General features: G+C 41.1%; 2 protein-coding genes and 1 long non-coding RNA gene across 4 annotated transcripts; 2 read left to right on the top strand and 1 right to left on the bottom strand.

Annotated features, from left to right (window-relative positions):
- Positions 1 to 1,358: 1,358 nt before the first annotated feature.
- On the top strand, positions 1,359 to 4,800 carry LOC145655619 (MARCKS-related protein 1-A-like). The gene is made up of 2 exons (XM_081709111.1): positions 1,359 to 1,668; positions 3,357 to 4,800. The coding sequence occupies exons 1-2, from the start codon at positions 1,600 to 1,602 to the stop codon at positions 3,891 to 3,893; spliced, it is 606 nt and encodes a 201-aa protein (XP_081565237.1). The 5' UTR covers positions 1,359 to 1,599; the 3' UTR covers positions 3,894 to 4,800.
- Positions 4,801 to 6,767: 1,967 nt separating this feature from the next.
- On the top strand, positions 6,768 to 11,602 carry LOC113575519 (uncharacterized). 2 transcript variants are annotated; one of them, XM_081709109.1, is made up of 8 exons: positions 6,768 to 6,789; positions 6,985 to 7,014; positions 7,167 to 7,328; positions 8,981 to 9,028; positions 9,464 to 9,562; positions 9,670 to 9,699; positions 10,337 to 10,498; positions 11,282 to 11,602. In XM_081709109.1, the coding sequence occupies exons 1-8, from the start codon at positions 6,783 to 6,785 to the stop codon at positions 11,365 to 11,367; spliced, it is 624 nt and encodes a 207-aa protein (XP_081565235.1). In that variant the 5' UTR covers positions 6,768 to 6,782; the 3' UTR covers positions 11,368 to 11,602. The 2 variants fall into 2 exon arrangements, with proteins under 2 accessions (XP_081565235.1, XP_081565236.1); XM_081709110.1 differs by lacking the exon at positions 8,981 to 9,028.
- Positions 6,950 to 10,421, bottom strand: LOC145655620 (uncharacterized). Its single transcript, XR_014121651.1, has 2 exons — positions 10,282 to 10,421; positions 6,950 to 7,338 (listed from the first exon to the last, which is right to left on the bottom strand). It is a non-coding gene; the product is annotated as an uncharacterized LOC145655620 (long non-coding RNA).
- Positions 11,603 to 16,520: the final 4,918 nt, after the last annotated feature.

Raw genomic sequence — 16,520 nt, forward strand, 5'->3', positions numbered from 1 at the left:
ATGAGTCAGGATTCCTGCCTTTTGCAGGATTTATATTAAGTTTCCTAATGCCCTGTGCTCATAATTATCTCAGAATTGTCTCGATTATCCTTGCCTCATCTGGTGATGGTCATAATTTAACACAAACCTTTGACTAAACATTCTAAGTGTGAGCATGTTCTTCCTAAAACATGTTAAACTACCAGCGCAGTTCACTGATGGTGAATAACCACTTCTGGCAGTTTGTAAACAAACAAACAAACAAACAAACATTTCTAAATAAAGTAGTTACACGATACATGAAACTCTATTTTTATATATACTTTACATTTATAAATGTACAGTGACCCTTAGCTGGTTATGCAGCAGTCTGAATGAAGATTTAACAAGCAGGTACAACCACAGGTGAAAGATGTCAGATTGGTGTGGCCAACCGGAGGATTTCACCGGCGTTGTCACTGTGAAAAGGAAACCAGATGACTCAGGCGTACCCGTCAGAAAGCTCTTTTGTAAAAGCTGTGTTTTAAAATGAGAGTGGCAACGCTTTTCGCCTCAGGGATCGTCACTCGTTTGGATCAAAATACAGTGGCAAAGGAAACCCACGGTGTTCAGAGACCCTCTCCACTGTGAAGTCGTCACGCAGCGAACAGGACCGTTTCACGCCGTCATAGGTTAATGAGCGGGTGGAATTTTGGAAATAATTTCTCTATTAATAACCAGGCACGCTGACATTTTGTAGACGCCTCTGTGGTTTTAGCTGTTCACCGACCTTTTATGGCAGTATCAGGTGTTGGTTGAGTCCAACACACTGTTTACCCCTGGCTTATAATGCTTCTCAGTGTTTGGTGCCTGTGTCACGTCTTTATTGCCTCGTACACCCGTCCTCGCAGAACAAGGTGGCTTTAAACCGTGGCCGTGGGGAACCCCTGACTGTGTGACGACAGCGCCGCGGGGTTTTGTGGCGTCACGGGCTGTGGCAGAACTCGCCAGAGACGCGAAGAAATGCGAAATATTTTTAATCACTCCTGATTTAGGCTAAGGCTCGCTGCACCCCCGCGTTAGACATTTCAGGCAAAATACATGAAGAAAGTAGGAAGGAGACAGTTCGGGTGGATAATAGATGCGATTTAAAACTGTTAATGAACTAGGCCGATAATTCTATTATTTTGATAACGCAGATCGTGTGTCGTCAGTCTATTTTTTTTTCTTTCCATTTCTTTTATTAGCCGTACATAGTAACCCAATCATTCTAGTTTTGTAGACTAGAATGATAAAACAGGACTATAAGAGAGCGAAGCGCCAACCCGCTGCTAGAGATTGGGTGGGGGGCGGCGCTACGCCCATGGGTGGAGTCTTGCGTGATATTTGAGGGTTCACAAACGCACACGCCAGTATCTTCGCCAGACTCACATCCTTCGCTCCGCGGGAACGTGTGGATGTGACACTTTGAATTTTTCTCATTTTTTTCCCCAACTCCTAGTGATCAAAGGGGGCCGAATCTGCGACGCCACTGAATTTTTGGTCTGGACTCTTTCGTTTGGGGTTTCAATAAGTTAGGTTTGAGTAGGTATAGTTTTTCCCCTTTTCGCAGATTTAATTTTAAGAAGTAAACAAACGAAGATGGGTGCACAATTGTCCAAGAGTGGAGTTACCGAGGTTGACCCTGCAGCCGCTAAGGCGAACGGCCAGGTGAGGTTTTGCCATCTACGAGTTCTCCCGTTCTCTGTGGTAGTTGGCTAACGTTAGACTCTTGTTGCTCGGTTTGTCCGTGTCGTGCCACCTCACCTCCACGTTTGCTTGGGTGTCTGGGTAGCTTTCTCTTGGTAGCATTTGTAGGCTTACAGCTGATTTTGTTTTTCAATCAAAGCTGCTGTCTGGGTTTGTTTGTTTTTGTTTGTTTGTTTAATTATTTACCCCGATTCCTCGAGTCGCGGTTTTTTTTGGGGGGGGTGGTAACGTTGGGGTCAGATTGGTTCTACTAACGAATCGTAATGTAACATGCCAGCGATGGCCACTTACCGCTAACGATAAACTGGTTTTCTTGATTAGAAAACTGGGCAAAAAATTCGAAATGTATTTCTTTTACTTTAACAAATGTTATGAATTGTCGAGCAAATATTACTTCCCCCCCGTTTCGTAAAGGTTATTGTGTTGTGTGGGCGCTGAAACCAGCAACCCCTCTTGTGGAACAAAAGGGTGCAAAGTATGCAAATGAGGGCTTGCGTGGGGCACATTCTGTTGCGCCGCAGACAAAGCGCGCAGCCAGCCATGGGGGAGGGAGCGGAGTGGCTGCGCTCCTTACGCTTTTTCATCGCTCACGTTTGGCACCAGTCATTTTGGCTCTCATTAACACAGCAACGCGGTCTGACTGCTTAATGATGTGCCCACGGTTTATTTTGGGCGCACGGCAACGGTTTGATTCTGGCGGAGTTTAGACGGCAGGGAATTTAAAGGTAGCCGTGACACTTTTTTTTTTTTTTTTTTCTCCCCTCCTTCTCAGCCAGGGGGGACCGACGTAAACGCGTGAAGTGTAGGTGACTGGTTATTTCACGAACAACTGACGCGTGGACTCTGCTTAACGGTTTACCTTTTGTCAGTCTCGCTAAAATTACCGTTAGTTTAGTGGTATCAAAGTGCGACAGATGAATGGGTTGCGGCGTTTAATTTTTTTTAATGGGCGGTAGGGCGTCTGTTGAAGTCGTTCGCTCTCGGTGGGTTTGGAGGATTGCCGAACATTAAACGACCCGTGTCGTTGTCCTGTTCTTTCTTTGTTTCATCACGTCCGCCACGGATCAACACTGCCCCCTTGTGTTTAGGTCGAGTACTCGCGTAATATACCCTTATTTCCCCATAAGGAAATGGGAGGGGAAATAGCGCCACAGCTGTCCGGAAAATGCCAAATAAATACCCAGAGGCTTGAAAGCTGCTCAGTATCTGACACTTTGACCGGCACTTAATGACGCTACTTCCTTACTTGGTCATTACTTGCTGTCCCCTACCCCTCAGAGGCCATGTCATGATATAGCAGTTTTGCTACATATTAATCTGGGACAATGTCATGTGAGCATAACTGTTTTATAATAATTTATTGAGTATGAAAATTAGATATGATTTAAATACCTGTTATAGCATTTTCCAAACAAATGCAAAAAACATTTTCATGAGGGGAAACGTAGCTGCCCACCGACTATCACCACTGTAGGCCTTCTGAAAAGTTATGAGCGGCCCGAGACTGCTGTCGTCTTTCCTTTAAACAGTCATTTAAAATGCGTCACCCTGCCTAAAATTAACTTGACCACTGATGTATTTGCTTACTAGCATGAATGTCGGTCATGAATATAGCTCATCTAAAGTTCCTTCTCTGACTTCCACCTCAGGAGAATGGCCACGTGAAAACTAACGGTGATGTGTCGACCAAGCCCGAGGGCGAGGCAGCAGCAACAGCCGACGGCAACGGAACTGCCGAGATCACCAAGGAGACGCCGGAGGCTAGCGATGCCATTGAGGCGGCGCCTGCCACGGAGGGAGACCCTGCCAAGGTGGATGGTGAGGCGCCAAAGGAGACCAAGAAGAAGAAGAGGTTCTCCCTGAAGAACTCGTTCAAGTTCAGGGGCTTCTCCCTGAAGAAGACCAAGAAGGGTGGCGAGGACACGGCCGAAGAACCTGCCGCCGCTCCCGAGGAGAATGGCCACGCTTCTAAGGAAACCAAAGAGGAGGAGCCTGTAGCCACGGAGACCAGTGAGGAGCCAGCAGCAGCACCGGCCCCAGAGGTGGCAGAGGAGTCCAAAGTGGAAGAGCCTGCTCCTGCAGCAGAAGCCACACCCACAGAAGAGACGGCCAAACCCGAGGAGACCCCCGTCCCCGCTGAGGCTGCACCTACCGAGACCACCGAATCAACAGCGGCTGCCGAGTGACCACACCTCGCCACCACACCTGGACTGTTTGCTTTCTTTAATTTCTTCCCTCCTTTTTTCTTTTTTTTTTCTTTTTTTTTTTTTTTTTTTTTGAAAGATTGAAATATATGAAAAATATATGAGACTTGTGCCACGTTGTAGAAGTTACAGCAGTACTACAGAGAAGATGAGCTAACAAAATGCGTCACCTCTGGCCAAAACAGCCACTCCTTCTCTGCCTGTTGTCCCTTTCCCCATTTCTTATCCGGCAGACTCTCCCCGGGCTCGGTGGGGGACACGGATCGGCCCAAGCACTGCAGGAAAGATCTGGGTGGTGGGGAAAGTGTTTTCTGAATGGATTGGGAATACAGGAATACTTTCTGGAGGAAGCACCATCTAACACTTAAAAGAAGGAAGCATTCTCTAACACTCCAGTAGCCCTTAAACATTTTTTTGTTTTTGTATTATTTTTTTTTTGTTTGTTTGTTTCCTATATCAGCAGCAGTCATGCAAATCGACAAATCGTCGTTCATAAATTTAATGACGGTTAAAGGACAATGTGAAGCCTCATAAAATAGCTTTCTAGTGTTAAAGATATACATTCCTTTTTTTTAACCCTTGAACACGTGAGCAAGAAGTCAGTGCTGGGCAGAGGTGAGACTCGGTGGGTGGGGTTTAGTCTGGTATTAGGTTTTGACTGGCATTTACCTCAGCCAAAGCCGTGATGGCACTCGCATCCACATTTCCCAGTATGACGTAGCGGAGTACGATACCACTGCTTTTATCAGCTTTTTTTTGTGTGTGCGTGTGTGCGCGAGCGTGTGTGTGGTATGTATGTATGTATATATTTCTTTTTTTTTGCTAACATTTTAAAAATGTCGGTGATTTTATTGTAATATCAAGGGCAAATAAATGTTGGAAGACCTCATTTTGTTTTGGTCTTTTAGATTTTTTTATTTTTTTTTAAATTTTTTTTTTCCCTTACCTCCCCCTCGCCACACATGCACAACCAAAAGTAGGTTTACACTTTAAAAAAAAAAGTTGGTTTTATGGCTTTCAAGATTTCTAAAATATATTTTAAACCGGTATAAGGGTTTTATATTGCCTTCTGCTGCTCAGAAAATGAACTGGCAGCTTCCGTAGTTTAACATCGTTTAAAAAACAGTACGGACGAACAAATAACGTTAGTTGTATCAAAAGAAAGGAAATGAGGGCGCAGTGATGAAGGTTTTATGTATTTCTGTAGGGAACCTAAGACGCTTAATTCACGCACTGATTAGTTAAAATGCGTAATGCATGATTAGGTAAGTCGCTTGACCGATTTGTAACCCTGCAGTAATGACCTTTTTATTAGAGCTCACCCCTCACGAGTTACCATTTTCTCCCGACGCACCTCTTCTGGCTTCATATCCTTCCGTTAATGGTCTAGCACCGGCAGTGCCCACCGTACGATCTGCGTCTTCAGACGTGCTGGGGACGGAATGGCGTAAACGACCGCTTCCACAGCGGACCTCGTTCCGTTTTGCGACGGCAGGATCGTGGCATATCGGGTTTTTAAAAATACGAGACAAACAGACAAATGGCTGTGGGCACAAATGAGGTAAGTCGAAAGACAGCCAACAGCCGTTATGCTTTAGGCAGGGATGAGGGACCATATTTACGAAGGGCTGCAGTAGCTGGAGGCTTTCATTCCAGTCATGCAGAAACACGTGATTCTGTGTTGTGTAATGAATTTTGTCTACACACATCGAGTGTGTAGTTGTATAAGGTGTGCTCCTGTTTGTAATGAAAAGGTCCGGTTATTTCGGTCCTTTGGAAATAACATTCTCTACCCCTGGTCCGTGGATGCTATGTTAAAAGCAGTGATGGTAAATAGCTGTTATGCTTAAGGTTGTTTCTTGTCTCAAATGTTGAATATTTCATTCTCAAAGGCCAGCACCGGGATATTCACAGAAAGGAACAACTGCTTCATAGTTATAATGACTTCTGTTATATTTTAAATGGCTATTACAAGTGTATGCATATGTATGCATTTAGATGTTAACAGTTAGATGGTATATATACATTTATGTGTAAAGCCATAACCACATATAGCCAGCAGGCACAATAAATCAGCCGAGAGAAAAAACGAAGCTGCCAAGGTCGAGACCAGAAAGTTCACAGTGCACGGGGCACTCTCAGGACCCAACAGCTGTACACCAGCTGGAGCATGGGGATAAGTGGCCTACAATGTGTACGGTCCACCATCCAGGGTGAGACACAGTATCCAGGAATGCGTTCCAGAGCCACTGGCTGGATTATATTTCAGATTCGGCACAAGAACTGCACACCTGATTGTAGGCTATCTTTAATGTCTAAGTTCTAAGGCACGTACATATGACTATTCAGCAAATGAATGAGCGAGTAAGAGACATCGATTCAGGAATTTATTTGCATGTTAGCAATACACCACCACCATAAAACTGATTATGTACTTATTAGTAGTTTCTGCCATAATGTTAATGCTAGCAATAAGAAATAATGATTAGTTGTTGTAGGCAATTTAATGTTAATGGTTAGCATTAGTGACGTATATAGCAGCAATGACGTGGAACTCCATGGAATGAAAGTTATGTTGTAAACATCTAACATAACTGGTTTCACCACCTAGAGCATTAAAAGCATTTTGCGTGCTGAAAGAACTGTGTCCGAAATATCCTGTTTCTCTGGAGACCTTTTGTTTATCAATGTATAGGCTAATTTCTATTAACAACACGGTGACGCATGCCATTTTAACGTGACTCTGACGACCGAAAAGAACCTTACCATGTGTTTCTTCCTTACTTTAACGTTAAGTCTATGTAATCCCTGGAGCACGAAAATAGATCACCTTTCTTGCTGTCATATCGGTTCTGAGGTCTACCTATCAAAATGAGAAGTAAGTGGTTAGTCTCGATAGTCCATAGTGGCTATTTTTGAGTTTAGGTATTATGACTTCTTAAGTACAGTCAGTAGAATGAAGATTTTAAGGCCATATATTAGATTATAAAACGTATCTTCAGACCCACAAAAGTGGACCAATTATGAAACACCCCAGATAACACCGGTTCTTTTTTTATTCTTTCATTTTTAGATAAGCGCTGCGCGGCTGCAGCAGGGACAGGTAAGTGTTAAGAGTCTGTTAAAAATTTAACCACATAGTATTTTGACCAAGCAATCTACACTGTTCACTTCAAGCCGTGCAAGTGGGTTGAAGTAGTGGCATTTCAGCATTCTCCACGATCTGCGCTGTGCTTTTTCGGTTTTGTTTTGCAGCTGGCACTCTGGCGTTGGCCCATGGGACCCTGCTCACGCGGGGCTTCACTTCAGCAGGCATTGCCGCAAGTTCCGCGGGTGCCGGTATGATGTCATCAGCCGCCATAGCCAATGGCGGGGGAGTTGCTGCGAGCGGTCTGGTGGCTCTTCTTCAATCAGCAGGTGGGCCACTCTAGCATCCCAGAAAAAACAGTAAACAATCCAACCAGAATTCTGGTTAATCAAACGTTAATTTTGACTTTAAACTCTGACTTGACTTAACTCGGCCCGTCATGCTGAAGAGTTCTAGAACAATGTTGGAATTTCAGTGTTCGAACTGAGTCGACACTGAGCAGATTTAACTGAGGAGATTTCATGGTTAAATTAAAACAGTTCAAACAACAGAATTCAAAATGGATGCAAATGACAATAAAGTGTAAACTTCTTATTCCACGCTCTCAGAAATTGAAATTACAGCAACAGCGTTCATGAAGAAATGACACTTGACGTTCCAGAAAAGATGACTCTCCACCAAAGTGCAAAACTGTATAAAGCCTATTAGCCTACTTATTCAACACACATCAGATTAAACTAATACTTAATCATCTATGTTGCTGGTTGTGATGGTTTGCATTTTTAACATAGCCTGTGTAATCAAAGTATAATTAAATAAGGTTCACAACCAGGAAAATTAATTTTTTATATAAAGCAAAGTAAGAATGGTAAGATTTTTTTACTCGTAACTACTTCATTTCTGCAGTGCTATGCTCACAGTGGTAGTTATTGTTGAGCTTCAATCTGTATCTTGCAGGAAGAAGAATTTCCATAGGTTTCACTTGATGATGATGTCAATGTACATTTCCTAGTTATATTGGTATTGTATATTGGTTCCTTAACATATATGGTATTTCATAATAAAACATTTATATAGATCTGTATGTTCAAAATTGTAAGTGCATGAAACAAAGCATATATGAAAAATGTTACTGTATATATACGGTATATGTAAGACTATGTATAAAGTCATGATCATATAAAGTTATTACAGACTTTGAAAATGAACAGGGAGATCAAAACATATATTTGCCTGTTGTTTACAGTAAGTAAAGAAACAAATTTGGAAAACCTTTTCCTTTCAGTAAAGAGTCTTCACTGACTACTGGGGATAGTAATGGTTTTGAGCAGATTTGTGTTCAGAGCACAGAACAAAACTTCAGACAATTGCAGGAATACTGTGTAAGGTGCATGCAATTGATCAACATAGCACTGCAAAAAGATTATGGTCATGCCCAAGTTATGTTCATCACTCCAACTTATGTACGTTGGTCTTTTAAAGAAAAAAAAGTCGATGCATAAAACATGTCATTGAACCGAGAGCGAATCCACATTCCCATCCACCATCGTGTGTGGCGGTAAAGAATGTTCAAAAGCTCAATTAAGTTAAAAACAATCATCAAAATGTACAAGCGAGGACTAATCACTCCTTGTAATCAATAATATGAGCCACAAGATCAGTGGTCCTCTAGGAAGCATTTTAGAAATGTTTAGCTAGCATTTTGAAGATTGAGTCCAGTCCAGCAAACCTGCTACAGAGCAGGCTAGTTTCCCAGTGTGTATCGCTGCTTCTGACATCCACTTATTCTGAGTGCATTTTTTGGAACTGAAAGCTAGAGTTTTCAGCAAACTTCAAATTAATAGATCTATGTTAATTTATAAATCTGCTTTCTGCAATACCTCTCAGGGCTCTTTTAAAATTCCTCAACCAAGCACGAACCAGGACAATTTCCTTTTTCTGTGAAATTAAAGCTTTTTGCTTTTTGCTTTCTGCTCTAAAGGTGCTGCAGGCTTGTCCACAAGTATAAAGATGACTGTGGCGTTTGCAGGTGGGGTGATGGGTACATGGCTTGCTAGGTTTTGTAGGCCACATAAGTTCCCTCTCCAGTGGCCTGCCTTACCACACAAGTCCACCAAATCCTGATACCGCAAGTTTACCAGTACATGATGTTCTTGAGATCTTAGACAGAAGATGATTGCCAAGAACTTCTGGGCATTCCCTCCAAGCAAAAGTGATGTTTGTGCCTGTAGTGCTTCACAATAATTTGTTTGCATGCCCCTCTATAAATCAATAATCAATAAAATCCTACAACCTCAAAGCTTATTAATTTGTAGTATATTTTGGAGGCATACATTTGTTTGGGTGTCCCATTATTATTATTATTGTTGTTGTTACGTTTCTTAACCTTGTCCTGACCCTTGATAACGCATGCCCTCAGGGACAATGTTTTCTTTTTTTAGCATAACAGAAATGTGACTTTCAGTTTCGTTTCTCTGGAAGAGCACCGCCCTTCACTTATATAAAGAAGTCAGACGAATACTCGAGGAATACCCAACGGGAACAGTACGGAAGATGGGTCTATGTAAGTAACTCACTTATTTTTGTCTAAAACATATTTGGTGTTTTTATGCAGTTGGCTTATGATATTTTGGTGACCTATCAAGCTTATTTATGCTTTCTCTTTACCAGTAACAATAGCAGCAGTCGCAGCCGGAGCAGGTAGGTGTAGCCACACATTAGATTAAAAAACTTAGCAACTGTGGGGAATTTTAAATGTTCATACATTATGAATTTATAGTAGCCTACGGCTTATTTTGAATTGCCGCATTACAAGAAAAATCTACATCAGACACTCCCTATATTAAAAGAAGCTACTGGACGCAGCTAAGTATTTAGTGGTCGATGTCGTCTATGGTGTGTTTATTTAAAACTGCGTGCTTTGGAGAAGTGCTGCAGAGATGTGCTGGCGGCTCGGCTCGCTGATCAAGATTGGGGAATATAACTTTCCACGTTGGTTGTGTGTGCTTTCTTGGGATTAGCTATTTGTAATACACAACACAACTAGAACATTTTGAGCAATTTAATATAAAACATGGATATCAAGCCTACACTAAATTCATTTACTCCGAAATTTGGCTACAACACTTGCTTATTGTTGTTGGGTTTTTTTTTGCCAGTGTTGCTCTTATTCCAATTTAAATATTATATTGATGCATAAAACATAATAAAAATAAATATCTAAAAATGCGGTGCTCAAATTATGTCAGTGAGCGTCAAGCAATGCACAAATAAACTTGTTACCGAATGAACATTCGACGATATCCTAAATCCTTTCCTTCGGTTTTTGGTCTTCCAGCTGGTTCAGTAGCTTTAGCTCCAGTTGTGCTAACGGCAGTAGGATTCACGGCTGGCGGTATAGCGGCAGGATCTTATGCCGCTGCGATGATGTCATCTGCAGCGGTGGCGAATGGCGGAGCGGTAGCGGCCGGTAGTGCGGTGGCAGTACTTCAGTCTGTCGGTAAGATATTTAATCACAAGACCTAAACAGTTAAGTTGACTGTATGCATGTGAGTGTCTGGCGTCTAACATGAGTGACCTTTATTGACTTTTGTATTCCGTGTTTATATATTTCTGGCACTTTGTGATGTTTTGCCAAAAAGAGAGATGATGAAAATAGTGTCTGTAGCTGGGATTGCAAAAAAATATGTGGCTTTGGGCGCAACGGCTATTTGTCAAAGTTTTTTTTTTACTTTGGTTTAATCAGCAGTAGACCTAGTGCGCTGGAGCTGAAAACGCTTCAACCTGAAAACTCCTCAAATTAAAAGGGAGGTGGGATTTATTAGCCTACTTTAACAGCAACATCAGGTAACAATAAACATCGTTAAAGAACCCTTGGAAGCTCCATAGGCTAGTTAATGTTAATTTAGCTTCAGTAAAAGTTACACTTTATTGTGCATTACTGAGTGACTGAGTGGCTGAGAATGTGAGAGTAACCTAGCCTATTGAAAGTGCAGTCGGATTGTTTTGTTTCATGAAAAAACACTGTAACGTCTTTTTTTATAGGCCTATCCATATTTCGGTTAGGTGTCTATTAACCAGTTACATCATTGCAGCTGTGACCTTCGAATGGGCTCATCACCTATAAACCACAGCGCATGAAGACGTTCTGACACATTTTCAGAGCGCTCTCAAAGCATTAACGCCCAATGTGACACATTTTAATGTGATCAGCACAATACACAAGATAGCATTCTGTGGACTGCGCCGGCCTTTCACAAGATTTTTGTTCTTTGTTACTTAGGAGCAGCTGGTTTGGCCGGTACCGGGACTGCCGCAGTGGCAGGTGTAGGAGGTACTGTAGGAGGATTGGTGGCGCTTCTAGTGTAACAACACCTTCCACAGCCAGTTCTGACTCAGCACGGAAATCGCCGTACAATGAAGTCAATGAAGTCTTGTTTATCAACATTTATTGTTACTTTAGTCTAAACTCTGGAATGTAGTTTCTCATTTTTGAGTCAATCTCCTGTTGTCACCTCAAATTAGCCTGTCTTGTGTTATGGTTGCTATGACTTACTCAATAAACAAATTCAATAATAAATAAATAATGTGGAAAAATACACAAGAGTCTGGATGACTGTGAACTGTTTTACAAGAACAATTATCATGACTTAGTATTTCACAGAATAGAACTGAACTGAACTAAACTCAGCAGCATTTTTCAAAAGTGTATCATTTCAGTTCTTGTAAAAGAGGTGGCGCTGCCTTAATCCAATATTGTTACATTTTTGCAGAGCTGTCAGCTACATTATGAAAAGTTCACAGGTATTGGAATAATCATTGGAAAACGTGCAACCACTAGTTAAACTAGCAGTATTAGCATGGTTGCCATGGAATTAATGCATTCAAAACACATATGTTTATTACATACATCGATGAACTCCCAGCTGAATATATGTATTGTGCAGTGGTCCATATATTCCATACTACACATCGGTCTGAATGTGGGTTAAATATATGTTCAGTTTGTATTATGTTTGCATTCTGTGAAATATTCTGTTTATGGTTAATTATATCTCTTTGGAGGTTTTACTATCTTTACATCTTTATGATGCAATAAAAATTGCAGTGTAGTACACAAGGTGTCCCAAGAAATAGGATGTTTTGGACAGAGGAAGAACTGGAAACTACTGACATCCAGACTAAAACATTTTTCACAATGCATGGAGCAATGCATACACCACTGGGAGGAGGGAAAAGGACCTTCAGAGTGTCCAGGGTGAGACACGAAACATCCATAAATACATCTGAGCAGTGGCCCCAAAGATGAGCTGATGAGGGACTGACTCAGTCAGATGGGAGATATTGTCACCAAGGAAGCAGAGGAGATTCCATGGCAGGATAACACCCTCCCATGGAATGTACTACTGACAGATAGCAGAGGTGACTGGCAAGAAAGTCCTACCAATGGCTGGAAAAAAACAAGATGGAAGGGCAGCACAGTCACATGCTACAACTGATCCAGAAAACTTCAGCATATCTGATCTTCATTACTCCATTCCATCCACTTCACTGGCTTCCTGTAGATGCTCGTATGAGGTTTAAAACTCTGATGTTCACCTGCAAGGCCAAAAACAGACCTGCTCCCTCCTATTTGATGTCCAACAGTCAAAGCCCGATCTGTACCTCGAGCCCCTCAAGATTCAAGTGCAGTCACGCTTGTCACAGTATCTTTCAAGATTCATGGAAAACAACCATCAAGACTCTACTCTGTTCGAGCACTCTAGCATCCCAGACAAACAATAAACTATCCAAGAATTCTGGATTATCAAATTAAACTCTGTGTTGACTTAACTCGACCCATCATATTGAAGAGTTCTAGAACAACATTGCAATTTGAGTGTTTAAACTGAATAGACTCTGAGTCAAGTCTTAGTAGACTTAACTGAAGATATTTCATGGTTAAATTAAAACAATTCAAATAACAGGATGCAAAATGGATGCGAATGACAGTAAAGTGTTTCTTATATTATAGTATATAAATATGAGCCACAAGATCGGTGGTCCTCTAGGAAACATTTTAGAAATGTTCAGCCAGTATTTTATGATTAACTCCACTTTATGTCTAGCAAACCTACTATAGAGCAGGTTAGTTTCACAGCATATATTGCTGCTTCTGACATCCACTTATTCTGAGTGCATTTTTTTGGAACTGAAAGCTAGAGTTTTTGCAAACATGTAAACAAAAAAACCAAGAGTATTCTCAGAAGTTTTCAGACATGTATAAAACTTTGAGAGTGTCTGTCTTTCTTTACTGTGGAACTGGAGCTTTGTGGTCTCTTCTCCCAAGGTGCCGCTGGCTTGTCAGCAGGCATGACTGTAGCTGTGGTATCTGTAGGTGGGGTGATGGGAGAAGTGATGGGAGGGGCACTATCTGACCTTCGCGGCGGGCCAGCTAATGCCGCCAGTCCATCACTGTATACTTCCAGCCCAGCAAAGGGCGATACCACCACTGCACCAGTGCTTGAGACTGGATTTTCATCAGAAGAAGAGGATGAAGGGGAGAAACCTTTAAACGACGAACCCCCTTCTAACCCCCTTGGAATAAAAATGCTTTCAATAGAACAATAATTTATTTAAAAGCAATTCATTTTCACTCTTTCTTTTGGCACATTTCCAGAGACACTGTTGATTTTCCCACTGCTGCCGTTTTTATGCTTAATGTAACCCGTCTGTTTTGCCTACTGTATACAATCCTGCTTTGTGTTCAGGTGATGTTCAAATGGGTCTCTGGTCCTGTACTGTGATGTCGTACAAACATATGAAAGCTGTCTAGGCCGGGAGGCCGTAACATGGGGCTTGAGTGTAACAGCGGTAATAATGAATAATGGAATGCAAACCAGACAAACAGGTTGATAGCAAAGGTCAAGTGTATTTACAAGTTTTGGTGTTCAGATACATACAAGAAACTGATGCAATATTGTCCGGAGTGGAGCAGGCCAACAAAACAACAAAAACCAAAACCAACAAACAAAGCCCTAAGCTGAGCCGTCCTAAGCTTTTTTGTTTTGGAACTCTAATTCCAGCACTTATTGTAGGGTATTGTTTGTTATTGCACTTATCCTTGTCTGAGATGGAGCTTATATGTGTTTTGCATCAGCATTGAACCCTGTATTTCAGCAGTGTTGTAGTTCAATGGTATCTTGAACTCAAACCTGCTGTACTGGCTAGAATACATTCTCTGAGTAAAAGACAAAGCACTCTGGAAAAAAATGTGTGCTAAATGCCAAATGTAAATGTAACTTACTATAGCATACAGTATTATACTATTTAGGATGAAAAGTGACATAAATAAAACCAAAATAGTTGTGCAACATAAAAACAAACAAATGATACATATTTATTGGACATAAAAGTAAATAAATATGTCATAAAATAGTCAAATGTAAACATGGCATAGAAATGCATAAATAATAAATGTGTACTTATGTGCAGAAATACCGAAATAAATAAATAATTTCTGCTTGTATTTATTTTTATATTAATTTGTTTATGGATTTCTTCCTCCATGGTATAGAGGATGAAAGGTAACAAATAATCTATTAATAAAATGTATTAATACGACCATAAATAAATTCATTCAAAATTACCACATCAGGATGGTTTCTGATTCTCTTGTTTACAAACAGTGCTGATGGCTCGAGAGGGTTCGAGGCTCTGGATACGAGCGTCTGCTAAATACCGTAAATGTAAAACGTAAAATGTAAATAAACGGTCACCATTAGCTCGATGACCTAAACCTGCCTGCTGCGTCCGTAGGTTTCGTTTCTGAGTTTCTGATTTTGCGTCGAAGCTCCGCCCTTTTTTTGGTAGCATTGCATGATGGACTGGGGTACGTAAGTAGTCTACTTTTTAATACATATATGGGCCTGATCTCGGACAACAATGAGAGGGCCTACCTGGAGGAGATTAAACACCTGGAAAACTGGTGCCAGGAAAATAATCTCCTCCTAAACGTCAGCAAGACAAAGGAGCTCATTGTGGACTGCAGCAAGTAGCAGGAGTGGCACTACCAACCTGTGAGGATCAATGGAACCACGGTGGAGAGAGTAGACAGTTTCAGGTACCCTGGAGTTCACATCTCGCAGGACCTGTCCTGGTCCCGCCACACCAACTCCCTGTCAGGCTCGTCAGTGTCTTTACCACCTCAGACGCCTAAGATACTTCAGAATGCCCTCCAAGGTACTGCGGGACTTCTACACCTGCACTATCGAGAGCATCCTCACGGGGAACATCACAGTCTGGTTTGGGAACAGCACCAAGCAGGACAGACAAGCACTCCAAAGAGCGCATCACTCATACGGAACTTCCTCACCTGCAGACCATCTATTACAAGCGGTGCCAGACCAAGGCCAGGAGGATTGTGAAGGACCCCACCCATCTCAACAATAGGCTCTTCTCTCTGTTGAGGTCAGGGAAGCGCTTTCGCTCCCTGAAGACCAATAGAGAGAGACAGAAGAGGAGCTTCTTCCCACAGGCCATTCAGGCCCTGAATCAGAGAAACTGATTAACTGTGGGGACCACCAGCACCATGTGACTCTAAATCTGTAAATTTGTAAGATGGAATTGTACATTGTGTACATACACACACATCCATATATTCATTGTACATTGTGTATATATACATATATTGTACATACATTGTTAATATATTTTTGTGTATATATATATATATATATATTTCCTTATGCACTCCCTTTTTTTTCCCCTGTTTGGACAGAGCACTCTCAAATCATTTCACTGCAAGTTATACCGTATATGACTATGTACGTGACAAATAAACCAAACTCAAAACTTGAAACTTGAAACTTGAAAATATGTATACAGGTGCATCTCAATAAATTAGAATATCATCGAAAAGTTAATTTATGTCAGTAATTCAATTCAAAAAGTGAAACTTGTATATTACATAGATTCATTACACACAGAGTGATCTATTTCAAGCATTTATTTCATGTATTGTTCATTATTATGGCCTACAGCCAATGATAACCCAAAAGTCAGTTAACTTTTTGATTATATATATTATATATTTATATTTATTTATATTTATTTATTTATTTTGACAATGACAATCGGACTGGGAGCAGGTATGTTTTTTTTTTTTTTTTAAATAATGCTCTATACTTGATCCTTAGTGTTATACGCTTTACACTGCGTTGCATTTTTTAATATAATTTTTGCAGGTTTTTATCTTTGACCTGTTTTGCTTAGTAAGTCCTCTCGAATTGTGTTATATTCTCTGATCGTAGCTCTCATTCGAGTTTTCAGCGCTGACCCTTGTTTCTTGCAGTCTCTCGGTTAAGGGCATAAATAAATTAGCTTAGTATTTGTTTAACTTTTGGACTCAAGGTTATTTGCTCTGGATATGAGCGTCTGCTAAATGATATAAATGTAGTTGTAAATGTAAATAAAGTAAATGTAAGAACGCCCCCAATTTTAGCCTGTGGTTATGTCTACGTTTTTGCATAGAAAGGGGTGGT

This window comes from Electrophorus electricus, unplaced genomic scaffold (genome assembly GCF_041902795.1).
Source record: "Electrophorus electricus isolate QZ-2024a unplaced genomic scaffold, ASM4190279v1 Scaffold291, whole genome shotgun sequence".
NCBI lineage: Eukaryota > Metazoa > Chordata > Actinopteri > Gymnotiformes > Gymnotidae > Electrophorus > Electrophorus electricus.

Bases quoted from the DNA above. Each gene is read 5' to 3' on its own strand.
- LOC113575519 (XM_081709109.1), top strand. The intron at 7,015-7,166 runs GTAAGTGTTAAG...TTTGTTTTGCAG, and splicing joins CGCGGCTGCAGCAGGGACAG to CTGGCACTCTGGCGTTGGCC. The intron at 9,700-10,336 runs GTAGGTGTAGCC...TTGGTCTTCCAG, and splicing joins AGCAGTCGCAGCCGGAGCAG to CTGGTTCAGTAGCTTTAGCT.
- LOC145655619 (XM_081709111.1), top strand. From the start codon at position 1,600: ATGGGTGCACAATTGTCCAAGAGTGGAGTTACCGAGGTTGACCCTGCA. The intron at 1,669-3,356 runs GTGAGGTTTTGC...CTTCCACCTCAG, and splicing joins CCGCTAAGGCGAACGGCCAG to GAGAATGGCCACGTGAAAAC.